Below are 13,960 nucleotides of genomic sequence, written 5' to 3' on the forward strand. Positions count from 1 at the left end.
GGTTATGGAACTCTTGCCTCACTGTCTGGAAGTGGTTTAGAGCTGGATAAGAGTGAACAGGCTGGGACTTAATGCAGACAAGGAAATACTGTGGGGTGGTAAACAGAGTTCTCTGGATGGAAGTTTGCGGTTGTTAGATAGGCTTGCACTCCCCTGAATGACAAAGTACGGAGTTGGGGAGTTTTGGACTCAGCACTAAATGGGAAAGTTCAGGTGACAGGAGTGGCCAACTGCTTTTTACCAAGTTAGGCTGGTGTGCCAACTTCGACCCTATTTAGAGAGAAGAGACCTTGTCTTAGTGAACCGTTCACAAGTGATAACCAAGCTGGACTACTGTAAAGCATTCTATGTGGGCCTGCCTTTAAAGATGGTTCAGAAATGTCAGTCGGCACAAAATGCAACATACTGGGTATTGGTGAGGGCTGGTTGGTCAGAATGTGGTAGACTTATGATCCAGTTCAAAGTGCTAGCATTTAATTTATGCATTTATATCCCATCTTTTTCTCCAATGAGCTCAAGGTGGTATGCATGGTTCTCTCCCTTGTCAATTAATCCCCACAACAACCCTGTGAGGTCAGTGTCTGGCCCAAGATCACCCAGTGAACTTCATGCCCAAGTGGGAATCTGAACTGTAGTCTCCTGGGTCCTAATCCGAGACTCAAAGCACTGCACACCACCCTGGCTCTCCTAAGGCCTTAAATGGTTTGTGGTCAGGTTACCCGAAATAATCCTTCAGTATTGGGCCGCTTGTATCAGGGTCTCTACTTGTGTGCCCATTTGTGAAAGCAAATAAGCAGGTGGGCACAAGGGATAGGGACTTTACGACAGTGGCCAAACACCTGTGGAACCCTGCTTCCATGGAAATACATAAACCACTTTCACTTTTTGCAGACCTTTAAGCAGGCCCTACATTTGCCATTTCATAAAGAAATGTTTTTTTGGGTTGCTGTATATCATCATCATTTTATTTGTATGCCATCTTTCCATAGTTAAAACCATGCTCAAGGTGGCTTACAACATTAAAGGATTTACATAATTACAAACCTAACAAAAGTAGTAATAAACAATAAATAAAACACATCAAATATAGACAGCCAAACTGAACAATTGCCACATAAATCATGAATGACAATAAGATCTAAAAATAAGGATACAAAAATAATAATAATCAGTAGCAGCAACAGAATCCCCCAGCAAAACCCATAAACAATATCCCAACTGCATTAGTTTTAGTTATCTGATTTCATTCATACTGGGGCGAATGTTGTTCACAGTTAGTGATAATGCTAGTTCTCTTTGTTTAGTAAAGTTATTTTTACTGTGTGTTATGGTGGGGTTTTTTAAGTATCTATTTTTATTGATACTTATCCAAAGATATATGAAAGTTCATACCCAATACAAAGTATCTTTTTATAATACACCAGAATAAAAGAAATACTTTAAAAATCTAATCTAAAAGGAAACAGAATCAAAAAGGAGAAGAAAGTAGGGGGAAAGGAGAGAGTGGGGTGTGTGTGTGAAGAAAAGATTAAAAGACTTCCAGTGCTCTGTCCTTCATCTAAATATAGTATTCATTCATTAACATCCAACTATGCTATTTTCTGTAAGCCAATATTTTGTCAATCTTCAAATCCAGATATTACAAGTTCATTTTCTCATTCATGCAAAATGGCCATAAGAAATTTCCAATCCTTAATAAATGTCAATAATGATTTTTCTCCAATTAAACACGCTAACTTTGCTATCTCAGCTATGTCCAATAATTTTACCAACCATTTCTCTATAATAGGTAGGGCTGTATCTTTCTGTCTTTGTGCATATAACAATCTTACTTCTGTAATTATCCATAGTCCTTTTTCAGTTGTACATCCTGTTAATTAACCCTAAAAGAAAAAGTTGTTGCTTCAATTGAATATTAACCTTTAAAATCTGCTGTATACAGCAGGTGTTTTATGGTTTTAAAGTTACTACTGATTATATCTTGTGAATCTACATGTTGGAAATAATCTTGAGGGGGGGTTGACCTTAAAAGGTAGCCTACAAATATTTTAGAAAGGTAAGTAATAATGGTATCCTGTATTTCCATGCTTGTCATAGAATAGGGAAATCGTCTTCTGCAGCCAGCATGGAAATGCAGGGTATTAATTGCTTAACAGGTGTGGATTGCCTTCTGCCAAACAGGCTGGTGGAGAAAGCGAAATCCATCCATTCTCTGCCAACCCACTCACATACCTTGGTCACAGCTGACCAGGGTGGTGACTGAAGCATATGTGGCACACATTGTATAGTAAAAAGGCACAGGTGAGAGCACATAAAAATGCTGCCATATGGCAGCAATTGTGACAAATAAAATATATATTCCCTCTTCCATTGCATCATCAAGTAACCACCCTGCAGAGCTTTTCCAATGTGAAAATATCAAAAACAATCGGAGGCTTGTGATAAATTTGTAAGGCACTTTAAGGGAAACATTGCCAATTAATATACCTCTGGGGGAGGTTCCAGATCGCCAGCTAATCAAGTTCTATGGGATCCTTTCAAGTTCTTGTGGACAAGGCACTTGAAGGTGTTTGGCCAGCTTCGTGTGCTCTAGATCCTTGCCCATTAAGACTTATGAAAGCTTAACGGAGAGATTGACGTGGGGTGGGGGATGTCGAAGAAGATGTTGAATCTTTCTTTCTGAAGGTGTGTGAGAGATCCACCAAGGTGCATGAGAGATCATTGGCAAGGTACTGGAGATAGTGTTCAAAATTAGCCATGTACCAGGTCTGTTTTGTGACCGGGAATTGTCTGTGAGCAATTTGAGAAGTCTTGTGGCCATGTATGCGACTGAGATTCAAGGTTAAAACTGCAGGTGCTGAGGGCGTGGGAGAAGAAGTGCCTCCCTGCCCAACTCCAAAGTAAATCTCTGGCCGTTGCCTTCCAACTTCAAGTGCATTTTGCCTTGCTTCCCCTGCCCACCCCAAAATGAGATTGCTGCTGCAAAATTAAAGCGCTGTAGATCACTGGTGGATCTTCAGGCATGCTTGGAGTATCCTGATCACCTGAACCCATTTGAATCTGGTTTCAGTCCCAGTATTACCGTAGATTCTGGCGTATTAGGGTGCCAATTTGGGGTTTCGTTTTATAAGCCCAGTCCTATACGCTGGGCGACAGGAAGCCGCCCACTGCGGAGCTCACTGCGGCGATGGCAGCAGCTTCGGCAGCCTCCAAAGCAGCAGCAGGTGGCAGTCTCTGCGCCGAGAGGAAGCCGCACGGCGCGGAGCCCACCACCTGCTGCTGCGTCGTCGGCAGCTTCAGCAGCTTCCGAAGCAGCAAGCTGGCGGCGGTTTCCGCACCAGGAGGAAGCCGCGCGGCGCCCACTGCTGCCTCGGAGGTAGTACCCAGCGTATAAGACGACCCCCAACTTTTTAACCTCTTTTCTGGGGTTAAAAAGTCATCTTATATGCCAGATCAATGACACAGCCAGGAGAAGTGTGAACTTGCTGATTCTTCTTTAGTTCTTGACAGCTTTCAGTATCATTGACTGTGGTATCCTCCTGGTGTGGCTCTGTGAGTTGGAACTTAGAGGTATGGTGTTATTATGGTTCCCCTCCTACCTGCAGGACTGTTTCTAGAAAGTGACATTGGGTGACTACTGCCTGACTACCTGGCACCTGCACCATGGTGTATTGCAAGGTTCCATCTTGTCCTCGGGCTTGTTAACATCTATATCGGCAATGGGAAACCTTTTGGACAGGGTGCCTGTCTGCCAAAATCCCTTTCCCCCCCAATTTCAGCTGGATCTCCCTCCCATTTTCTTTTATGCCCAATCTTTCTTTGATCTTTAAAGAGAGAGGGGGAGACCCCCCAAAGGCTTTTGAGAGTTTTGCAGAAGGCTTTGGGAGTCTCCCACTGCTTTTTACGATCACAGCAAGGCCCCCTTAAGATTATAATGTCAGCCTTACTACAATGAACTCCTCACTTAGGTTCCTTCACCTCTGTTTGGAGTCTCCAGACCACAACGACTGCCACCTTTATTCCCTCAGGAGTTCTAATTCCGATAATTTTCTGCACAAGGCAGCAGTCACCACAGCTAAAGTGAAGCACCTTTAACCCATCCTTTCTGCTGCTGGGGAAGGGGGCAGAGATTTAAGGATGGAATTTACCTTGATTGGATCATTTCCCCCTGTATAGGAGTGGGATGGGATGTGGTGAGGAAGATCCAGCCTATTCAGACTTCCTCCCGAGCTCCCTTTAAAGAAGTAGGGAGGCACTGAAACAGCACTTTGAAGATAAGCATTTTAATATAATAGCCATGCCTCCAGTGGCAAAGTGCCATTTGAATCAAACTTCCTTTTCCTTGAAGGATGGAGGAGGCCAGTTCAAACAGTGCTCTGCTTCTCCTTTAAGCAGGTGTAGAATGAGGGGGAAAGTAATGAGTGGAGATTTATTCCTGCCACCTAGACTGCTCAGCCGTTGCAGCCTATGTCACTAGCAGATGCGTGGATAGGCATGGTTTGGGAAAAATAGCCTAGTGAGCCTAGTTGACCCACAAACTGAAGATTTCCCACTGTGATCTATATGAATCATCTGAGTGAGGTCATCCAGGGATCTGGGGCACAGCATTATCAATATGTGGATAAATCCCAGCTCTAGTTCTTCTTTTTCATCAGAATTGTTGGAGACTGTACAGGTTAACTTGGAGGCACTAGTGAGTTGCTTAAGAGCCTTCATGTGTCTTGGATGTAAGTAGATGACCTGTTCTAGACAGGATTGCACTTTCCTTGAAGTAGCAGGTTTGAAGTCTGGGGATACTCTTAGATCCAGCAGCATCACTTGATGCTGAGATGGTATCAGTGGAATAGCACTTCTTTTTCCAACTGTGGAAACCTGCCGAAGCCCAGAGTAGAGATAACTGTGATTGTTCCTTTTCTGTGCTGGCACTCTGGTTATGGAACTCCCCCAGGTCAGAAATGTGGTTGATGTCTACATTGGCAATAGCTGGAGATACATTTGTTCACTAAGGCATTTGGGAGTAGTTAATCAGTGTTGCTCATTTAAAATTGGAGACTGCTTTCTCCTCTTTTGTACATGGCCTAACTTTTTACTGTGTGTTTTATAGTTTCAATAAATCTTAAGTTTTATAGGTGTAAACTACCCTGAGGTTATTCATGACCCAAGACAGTATAGAAATTTATTGAATGAATGAATGCCTACAAATAAGGATCTTCCATTGTATTTTCTTGCTCTATCATGTATCTCCCACCTCACCCTTTGGGTTTTGTTTTCTTTTTATATCTCTAGCTACTCTTGATTTATATGGTGCTATCGTAAGCCCAAGGGATTTTAAATTGAACTCCATAATCTGTGACAGAAGTGGAAGGCCAATCATGAGTCTGCTTAACCTGGACCGCTTTCGCTTTGAAAGGAAGTCATGTGTGGAGGAAGAGAGTGCCCCTTCCCCTGGCCTTTCTGCAGATCAGGAGGAGGCTTCTTCTACTTCTTTGGATGCAGTAGATAAGGATACCACATGTTCTCCTCCTTCAAAAGATGGTGCTGCATCTGTTGGTGAAGAAAATGACAATGTTCCTGATCACATTAGTAAACCAGCCACCCCAGCATCTGATGTGTCTGAGAAAACTGGTGAGTTCTCATATATGTGATTTATAAATGAAGGGAAAGTCTATATACAACCATATTTGATTTAGTCTACAGTACCCGTGCTGATAGCTTAGTGTTTGATCTTCACTCATACAGCTGAATGAAGTTTTGATGGCAATGTGGCGGCTGTATCTTGTTATATCTTTTACAACTCTAATTTCTAGAGCATTCTTTGAATTCCTCTGGTTATGTGCAGAGTATTCCTGTGGTTGACTAGACGTTCAATTTCTCTGGTATCAAATATCATGCTCTCAAAAGCATTTAGGAAATCTGGGTTAATTAAGAACTTGCAAGAAAATCCCATAGGGCTTGACCCTCATAACTTAACATTCAAACTGCTCTGCCAACATCCTGATCCATTGAAGTTGTTTTGGTAGGAAAACAAAGCAGACAGTCCTTTGATATTTTCTACATGCGAACATAAGCATTCACTGTTGCTATTAGTACTGTAAAATGGCTTTTGAAAGCCATTTTTATTGGTCAGTGATAATGTCGTCTCTCCCATCTCCCATTCCCTGAGCAGAGGGTACCACATTAAGAGCAATGTATGGTTGTATAGATACTTGCTTAGTCCTGTGCTAAGGAAAGAAATCTAATCAAGATGAAAAGCTTTTCTACCCCTCCCCAAAATATGAGAGAAAACTTTAGCTAGAGGTTAATATTAACATGGGATAATAAGCTGTTGCATATAACAGACAATTTTCACGTTTATAGGTAAAGTATGCACTTAAGGTGCTTTTTTTAATGCAGTAGTTCTTTTTGAAAAAGGAAACTTAGAAATGGATTTAAATCTGTCTCCATAGAAACTGCACAAATAGGGATGGTGTGGCCCAGTGCCTAATCTCTCTTAGCAGAAACTGGTCTGCTAATATACGGTAAAAAAATTCGAGGAGAGCAACAAACACAATGGGGGAAGAGAATAAAAGCCAATGAGGAGCAATATATTAAATGGTTTTATTAACTGAATTAGTTCACCACATCTATCCCTTGTAACCCTTAGCTATTATCTCTCTCCCCCCCCCCCCCATTGCAAAAATCTAGCTTGTAAACTCTTTTGGGGAGGGAGTGCTTTATTTATAAAGAAATAAAATTATTATTTTTTATGGATGAGTGGGAACATTTCCCCACCAAATGTAGAATGAGTTTGTTATGCGAATTACTTCAAGTGTCCATAGGTAATAATTGCATAGTCATATACATTTCATTGCTTATGCTGAGTCAGGGTGGGATTTTTTTTTGTTCAATGGAAACAACTGTGTCTGCTCCTCATTTGTTAGTGATGTATCATCCAGCTTATTCCTTGGAATGAGCTGTTGTAGTAATAAGGCTTCAGATGCATCTGAGAGCTATGACACACATTATGCAGTGACAAACCAAAGCTTTCCAGTGACTTTGTGTGGGTGATTCTGTCTCTGCTTAATAGTCTCTGCTTAATAACAAGCATTTTGCCCATGAACACATCCCCTTCTCTCGTGGCATTCATTAATGAAATGTGGAATCTTGTAACTAACTATAATTTATTGGTTTTGTTTGAACCAGGAAATTATGGTTGCTAACTTCAGGAAAAAAGCCAGAAACTTAAACTAACTTGAAGATTTTAATTTTTATTCACACATTCATATCCCACTTCTTAAAAATAATTTGTTATGGACAGCACAGGTAACGACCGATTCATGCGTGTCTGAATAAAATGCAACTGAACCTGGAAGTGACTAAAAAATGTCACTAAACACATTGCTAAAAGGGTGTGGCATGGCATAACGGGGCAGGGCGCTCTTATGCGTGCTCCGCTGACAAACGTGCGGGCTGGAAATGGAACCTCAGTGCAAAATGACCATTGACTGTGTCTAACAGGGCAGCTTAATTTGGAATGTTCACACTAAATTTAGTCTGTGGACTGTTTCTCAATGATACAGCAGTATAGCTCAGTGACAAAGCAAACTCTTCTGAATGTAGAAGGTCTTGAGCTCCAGTTGCCACAACTTCACCTCAGATTGTGGGTCTTGGGGCTGGAAATACTTCTGTCTCAGTCCTTGGAAAGCTGCTGCCAGACAGAGTACGCAGTACTCTCAACCAATTATTTTAAAGCAAACAAGCTAAGTAGAAATCAGAATGTCAGTTGTGCTATGGTGATAAGAGCAATGGAAAGTTTGTCTCTGTACTGTGGACAGATGAAGCAAATAACAATGTATGGACATGCAAAAATAGCTATGGCTTTGGGATTAAGAGCAAGCTGCAAGAATGTTTGCTTCACCCCTTGTGCTGTCTATTCCCTATTCTCTATCCTGGATCAGTACGATATCTGACTGTTGCTTGACCCTGATGAGTTTAATATGTCTCTAATTAGGCTTGGTGATGGTCATATGAAGCATTAAATATTGGTGTGGGGGGAGCATGTCGTGGTGTCGTCTGATTACTGTAGTATCCTGGTTTTACTTTTAAACAGAGCAGGTGTGTGAGCTGCATTTTTCTAATTCAAAATCTACTGCTAAGTTGCAAGTTATTTCTTGATATTTTTTCGGGGGGGGGGTCATCCCCCTACTCCAATAAATATATCTAGTTCTAAGATCCTGTTACCATATGGCATTTTACTACAGCGGTGGGGGGCATGCCACAGCACCCAGTTTCAAAGTTTACTTTTCCAGTGTCAGTCACTTGCTCGGGGTTATAAAAGCTCAAGATTTATTGAAGTTTCCATCAAACACCTCTCAAGCACTTTCAGATTATTTAAAATTTATTTCCAGTAAACTTCTGTCAGGCAGCAATCCTATTTTGCAGCTGCTGTTCTCCTGTGTGTGCTGCTGTCTTTCTCATTTTGCCTTCATGCCTCCAGGGTCAGAATGCTTTAGCCCTGAAATGGAGCCATGGATGGAACCATAATCTTTTCGCTTTTGCCCCTACCTGCTTTTAGGGCTGTTAGCTGTTTCAAGCAAGAGCATAGCAGAACACAGAAGCCCCTTCTTTCCATTTGATGCCAGAAGACCTGTGCAGGCCACACTGTAGTTCTGAGCCTACATAAGGCTGTGATTTTAGCCCATGTGTGTTCACACTTTTCTCAGCAGCCATTGAGTTTGGAGACATGCTGAGTTTTAAGGATGCCACAACTTGAAACAGATCTTCAATTAACCACCCAACTATACCACCTTTAACACACACGTTTTCAAGGCAGTAGAAAAACTCATTAACTTAAATTACATAATTCTTAGACTAAACGTGCCCCCAAAGCACATTTCTGATTAATTTGGTGTAATCAGCGTGGCCACTTCTGATGATACCTCGGTCATAGTAAGACTTGTACTCTTGTTTTTCTGTAACATGTGTCTTTTTTATCCTTTAAAATGCTTTGACAGATGATTCCAGTGTTCCAGAAACTCCTGAAGCAAAAAGGACAACACAATCATCTTTTTTTAAGTGTCAGAAAGATGTTATTGAATTGTCATCAGAAAGTGAAGAAGAAGTGGCACCAAAATACTCCCGTATAAAGCAATTTGCTGCTCCCAGGAAGGATGTGATTATTATGTAAGTCTTAGTAATGCCTGTTTATTTATACGTATAAATTCCCTTATTGATACTCATAAATTGATATTAAGTCCATATTTCTGATTACTACTTTCTTACAAGCAAATATTTGCGGGGGGGGGGGCGGTTCGGTATAAAAAACAATAAAGCTTGTTATCATTAACTCCATGAGAGCTCCTAAATAGGTTTCATTTCATTGCATGTTTAATTTGTATACCGCCTTTCTATATTGCTATACACAAGGCAGTTTACAAGCCAAAGAAGCAACAAAATATACAAAATCTATTTTACGACTGTCTGATCCAACGCATATGTCATAATAAGAAATATGGCTTAAAATAAACAGCTTTATCAAACAGCATGAAACTATTAATCCCATGGTCATGGGTTTGAGCCCCACATTGGGCCAAAGAGTCCTGGGTCGCACAGGGTTGTACTAGATGATCCTTGAGAGCCAGATGACACTGGAGAGCCAGTGTGGTGTAGTGGTTAAGAGCAGTGGACTCGTAATCTGGTGAACCGAGTTCGCGTCCCCACTCCTCCACATGCAGCTGCTGGGTAACCTTGGGCCAGTCACACTTCTTTGAAGTCTCTCAGCCTCACTCACCTCACAGAGTGTTTGTTGTGGGGGAGGAAGGGAAAGGAGATTGTTAGCCTCTTTGAGACTCCTTAGGAAAGCGGGATATCAAATCCAAACTCTTCTTCTTGTGGTCCCTTCCGACTCTGTGATTCTATTCTATTCTATTCTATTCTATTCTATTCTATAATAAAGCAATATTCAGAATTCCATTAGAATCTAATAGTGCACAATAAAATTGACTCTCAAAATACCAGCAAATAATTAAACAGAAATTCACTCTCAACAATAACAATAAATCCTTACTAAATTATGATCAATAAAAATTACAGTACTTAAAAATACCACAATACAGTTTAAAAGAATTAAGTAACAAGGTTACATAACTTGTAAAATGATTAATCCCTCCCCACCCCACCAGCTCCTCTCTTTCTAATTGCTTTGCTGATCTTCAAGCCATGACCTGGGAGCAAGGAAGCTGTTGGACAGATGAACCTGATTGAGGATGGAGGAGGAGGGTCTTTTGCCCTTCTTCACACTTCTAGCCAGAGGAGCTGGCAGGGCACTGAGGTAGCTGTTTAAACTTGATGGAGTAGCAGGTGTTATGACTACTCACATCTCCATGCCTCTCTTGGGAGCAACCACGTATAAGGTGGCCTTACAAGTTACTATGACATTGAGAATTCTGGTGCCTTGGAACTGAAGGCCTCAGGGAAGGCAGTAGTGGGCAGGATGGACTGATAAGTAAATCAATCAGTCCATCAAGGTTTTTGCCCTGTAACTCACTCCTAGGTTAGAACTATCCACTGAAGAAAATGAATGTTCATAGTAAGTCCAAAATTCATTCCATTTTCACCAGGTTTACCATTTCGTTAGCCAAAGACTGTAGGCCCAAGAACATATATTATTTACTTATTAAATTGGTATGCCAGCATTGATCTCAGGGCAGTTCACAGCATAAAAATACAAGAAAACAAAACACATAATAAAAACATAAATAAAACAATCACCCCCTCGCACACCAGCATAATGACAAACTTCCCACTCAAAAGGGTTGGTTGGATTGTAATATAATGATCTTAGGTACTGCAACATTACTATTTAACATATACAGTGGTACCTCGGGTTACATACGCTTCAGGTTGCATATGCTTCAGGTTACAGACTCTGCTAACCCAGAAATATTACCTCGGGTTAAGAACTTTGCTTCAGGATGAGAACAGAAATCGTGCTCCGGCGGCGAAACGGCAGCAGCAGGAGGCCCCATTAGCTAAAGTGGTGCTTCAGGTTAAGAACAGTTTCAGGTTAAGAACGGACTTCTGGAACAAATTAAGTTCTTAACCCGAGGTATCACTGTATTCAATAAAGTCCATAGAATTAAAAAGAAGTTAAAAAGAAGTTATTGAAACAAGCATTATTTATTTTAAAATCTCTCCTGATTATAGATGCATTCCTCCTTCAATCTGAATTTTAAATGCATCCGTTGTTTTTAACTATGAAAAATAATTCTTGGTATCATTAAGTAAATTCTAAAAAAATACTTTTTTATATGATACATGGAGCATTTTTTATTGTTTCTATAGAGCTTTGTTTAATTATGTACTTACTTTTTATGATCTTTAATTACACAGCATCTTCAAGAAAAAGATATTATAAATGACAACAACTTGATAATTAGATGAGCATTTTAACATGCCCTCAGGCATTCGGTTTTATAAAAAGATTTGGAAGATAATGTATTATGAGTTAAGTTTTCAAATAAATGAATGGAGTTTTGAAACTACTTTTTATCTCTTGTAATTAATGCATTTAATTCCTTTTCCCAAGGCAACGCTAAGGCAAATTAACAAGTGTTTAACACCTCTTGAAAAGGGCTGCTTCATTTCACTGTGGTCAGGTGTTGCGGTTCAGAATCAACTTCCTAGCTGAGTGTGTAAACTAGATGGTATTCGATAAGGCCTTATTTCTCTTTGTTAATAATTCTGTTATTGCTCAAGTGTACTTGAGTGACTCCTGTAAAGTATTTGCTGTGCTTATGAGATAGAGAAAACGAACTTCTCAGTCAATAACTAGGCCTTCCTAGCATGTTCAGAACCTTTTTTTGTTGAACAAAGGAACTAACCTAATCTTTGTAAATAGCCAGTCACTTATGGCCATTAAGTGGAGCCACTTACGGAAGCATTAGGTGCTTCCAGTCCACATAATTATTGTCAGCCCACAGAAGCATCTCTTTTGTTGATCAGAGTCTGCTCAGTCTATGCAGGGTAGCCAGTGTGATGCTGTTGATCTCCCAGTTTCCATTAGCCCTGGCCAAACTTGGTCAAGGATGATGAGAATTATAGTCTGTAACAACATCTGGTCAATACCACATTGGATATTCCTGTACAACCACTTTTGTGTGTGTGACAGATGCATATACATATTGTCTAGGAATTCTTGTATCAACTGTGCTGTACAACTTATGTGATTTTTAAGAGCTTCGCTGTGTACCTATGAAATCTTATAAGCTATCCACACACTCTCTTGAGTAGATGTAACCTTAAAAGCCAGTAGGGTTGGAATACAGAAACATTGGCCCAGAACAATGTAGAATATAGGTAAATTAGTTTTGACAATATTTTTGAGATTTCTTAGATGCAACTCAGAATGTTCAGGGAAATGGGTAATGTTTCATGGGGTAACTGGCAATTTTCTTGAAAGCTACTTTGACATCAGAAAGGCATAATCTTAGAAAATTAGGTTTCACCTTCTTACAGAGAAAATGTTGCATCTGCTGCAGCAGAATACTCCAGAGAGGAATGCAGATAAATTCCCTAGACAGAAACGTAGCCTATAAAGAGCTCCTGTGTTGGGTAAGTTTTTATGATAAGGCTAGAGCTAATTGCTTGCTTTCCCAAGGCTCTTGACAGGGCAGCTGGTTTTAAAAGTTAGATTCCAAAGGAGTAGCCCTATCAGTCTTTTTGCAGTAAAAAACAATGAAGAGTGTTGTGCACCTTAAAGACCAGTTTTAAGTTGGTATACCCATTCAGACATTACAGTTCACTCAATCAGATGTGTCCATGAAATCCTATGACATAATAAATTTGCTGTTATTCCTACCAGTGCTACTGTGTTTATATATTTATAGAAAATGCAATACTACGGTGCTTGACTAAAATGGTGTAAATATTTTTACCATGCACGACAGCTCAGAGCCTTCAGATAGTGAAGAGGATGAAGGCAAGCCATCAAAATCTGTTAAGGAAAATGAAGAAGAGGAGGAAGAAGAGGAGGATCTGAACTATTGCAAACTCCAAACACTAAAGGAACTCTTTCCACAAAAAAGTGACCAAGAGTTATTACAAGTACAGTAATATACTTTTGAATTGTTAGCTAATTTGAAAGGAGCACCAGTTATAAAATATTGTGAAGAATGAATTACAATATTTAGTCTTAAAGCAGTGTTAGTGTACACTTGGAAGTGAGCTACTTACTCTCACCTTCTCGCTCATTCTCTCACACACTGTGACTCAGGGAGTTCTGTTTTCAAATCTTGCATTTTCTGTGAACAGAGTAGGTGATCTTGGATAGGCAACTCTTCTATATATAGTAGCCTGAGAACTTAGTCTCTTATACTATCTACCTTTCATGAGTTCATTTGTATTAGTATGTATACTCTTGCCATTTTGTCCTATAAAGTGTGATTCCCCCCCCCAAGGGCACATAAAAACGATTAGAAATGCAATCCATAAAATAATAGCTTAAGTAAATATTATTTACGTAGAAGCTTAAAGGCTTGCTGAGGTGGTCCATGGAAAGCTCTTTGAAACTCATAGCAGCATATAATCATTAAATAGTGCCAGTGAAAGAATTGTAGAGTGGGCATGCAGAATGTAGCAGCTTCCTGAGAATCTCTGCTTTCCCTCTTAAACAAGTTTTTGACCCATTGTGACTGTCATGATGCAGTTGAAATAATGTGGGCAATGTCTCCTAACAGCTCAGAAGGCAAATGAATTTCCAGTGGACTACAGTGTATTGCATAACTCCCTCCCTTTATCAGTAGCAAGTTTTCCCAATTTGCATAAATTGTATGGATTGCAGAATTCATATTTTTTGGGGTGGACAATTTGAATACAGAAGAACTTTCAAAAACCATGCATAGGATTTCACTGTAATTTCTTCAGAATATAATTGAAATTCCTCTAATTTTAATAAAGAAATGTTTGTTGACTTTTTTGTCCT

General features: G+C 40.1%; 1 protein-coding gene across 5 annotated transcripts in view; it reads left to right on the forward strand.

Moving 5' to 3' along the window:
- Positions 1–13,960, forward strand: part of SMARCAD1 (SNF2 related chromatin remodeling ATPase with DExD box 1) — a 52,081-nt gene that overhangs the window by 4,540 nt on the left and 33,581 nt on the right. For 3 of the 5 annotated variants that reach the window (XM_083398263.1, XM_083398262.1, XM_083398260.1), the window contains exons 2-4: positions 5,287–5,625; positions 8,994–9,162; positions 12,927–13,083. In XM_083398263.1, coding sequence (XP_083254389.1) covers positions 5,373–5,625; positions 8,994–9,162; positions 12,927–13,083 — 579 coding nt within the window. In that variant the 5' untranslated portion in view covers positions 5,287–5,372. Of the gene's footprint in view, positions 1–4,168; positions 4,194–4,655; positions 4,728–5,286; positions 5,626–8,993; positions 9,163–12,926; positions 13,084–13,960 lie in introns of those variants that run through there. The other 2 variants (XM_083398259.1, XM_083398261.1) reach the window with 2 other exon arrangements.

The sequence above is a fragment of the Podarcis tiliguerta genome (genome assembly GCF_965153285.1).
Source record: "Podarcis tiliguerta genome assembly, chromosome: 9".
Taxonomy (NCBI): domain Eukaryota; kingdom Metazoa; phylum Chordata; class Lepidosauria; order Squamata; family Lacertidae; genus Podarcis; species Podarcis tiliguerta.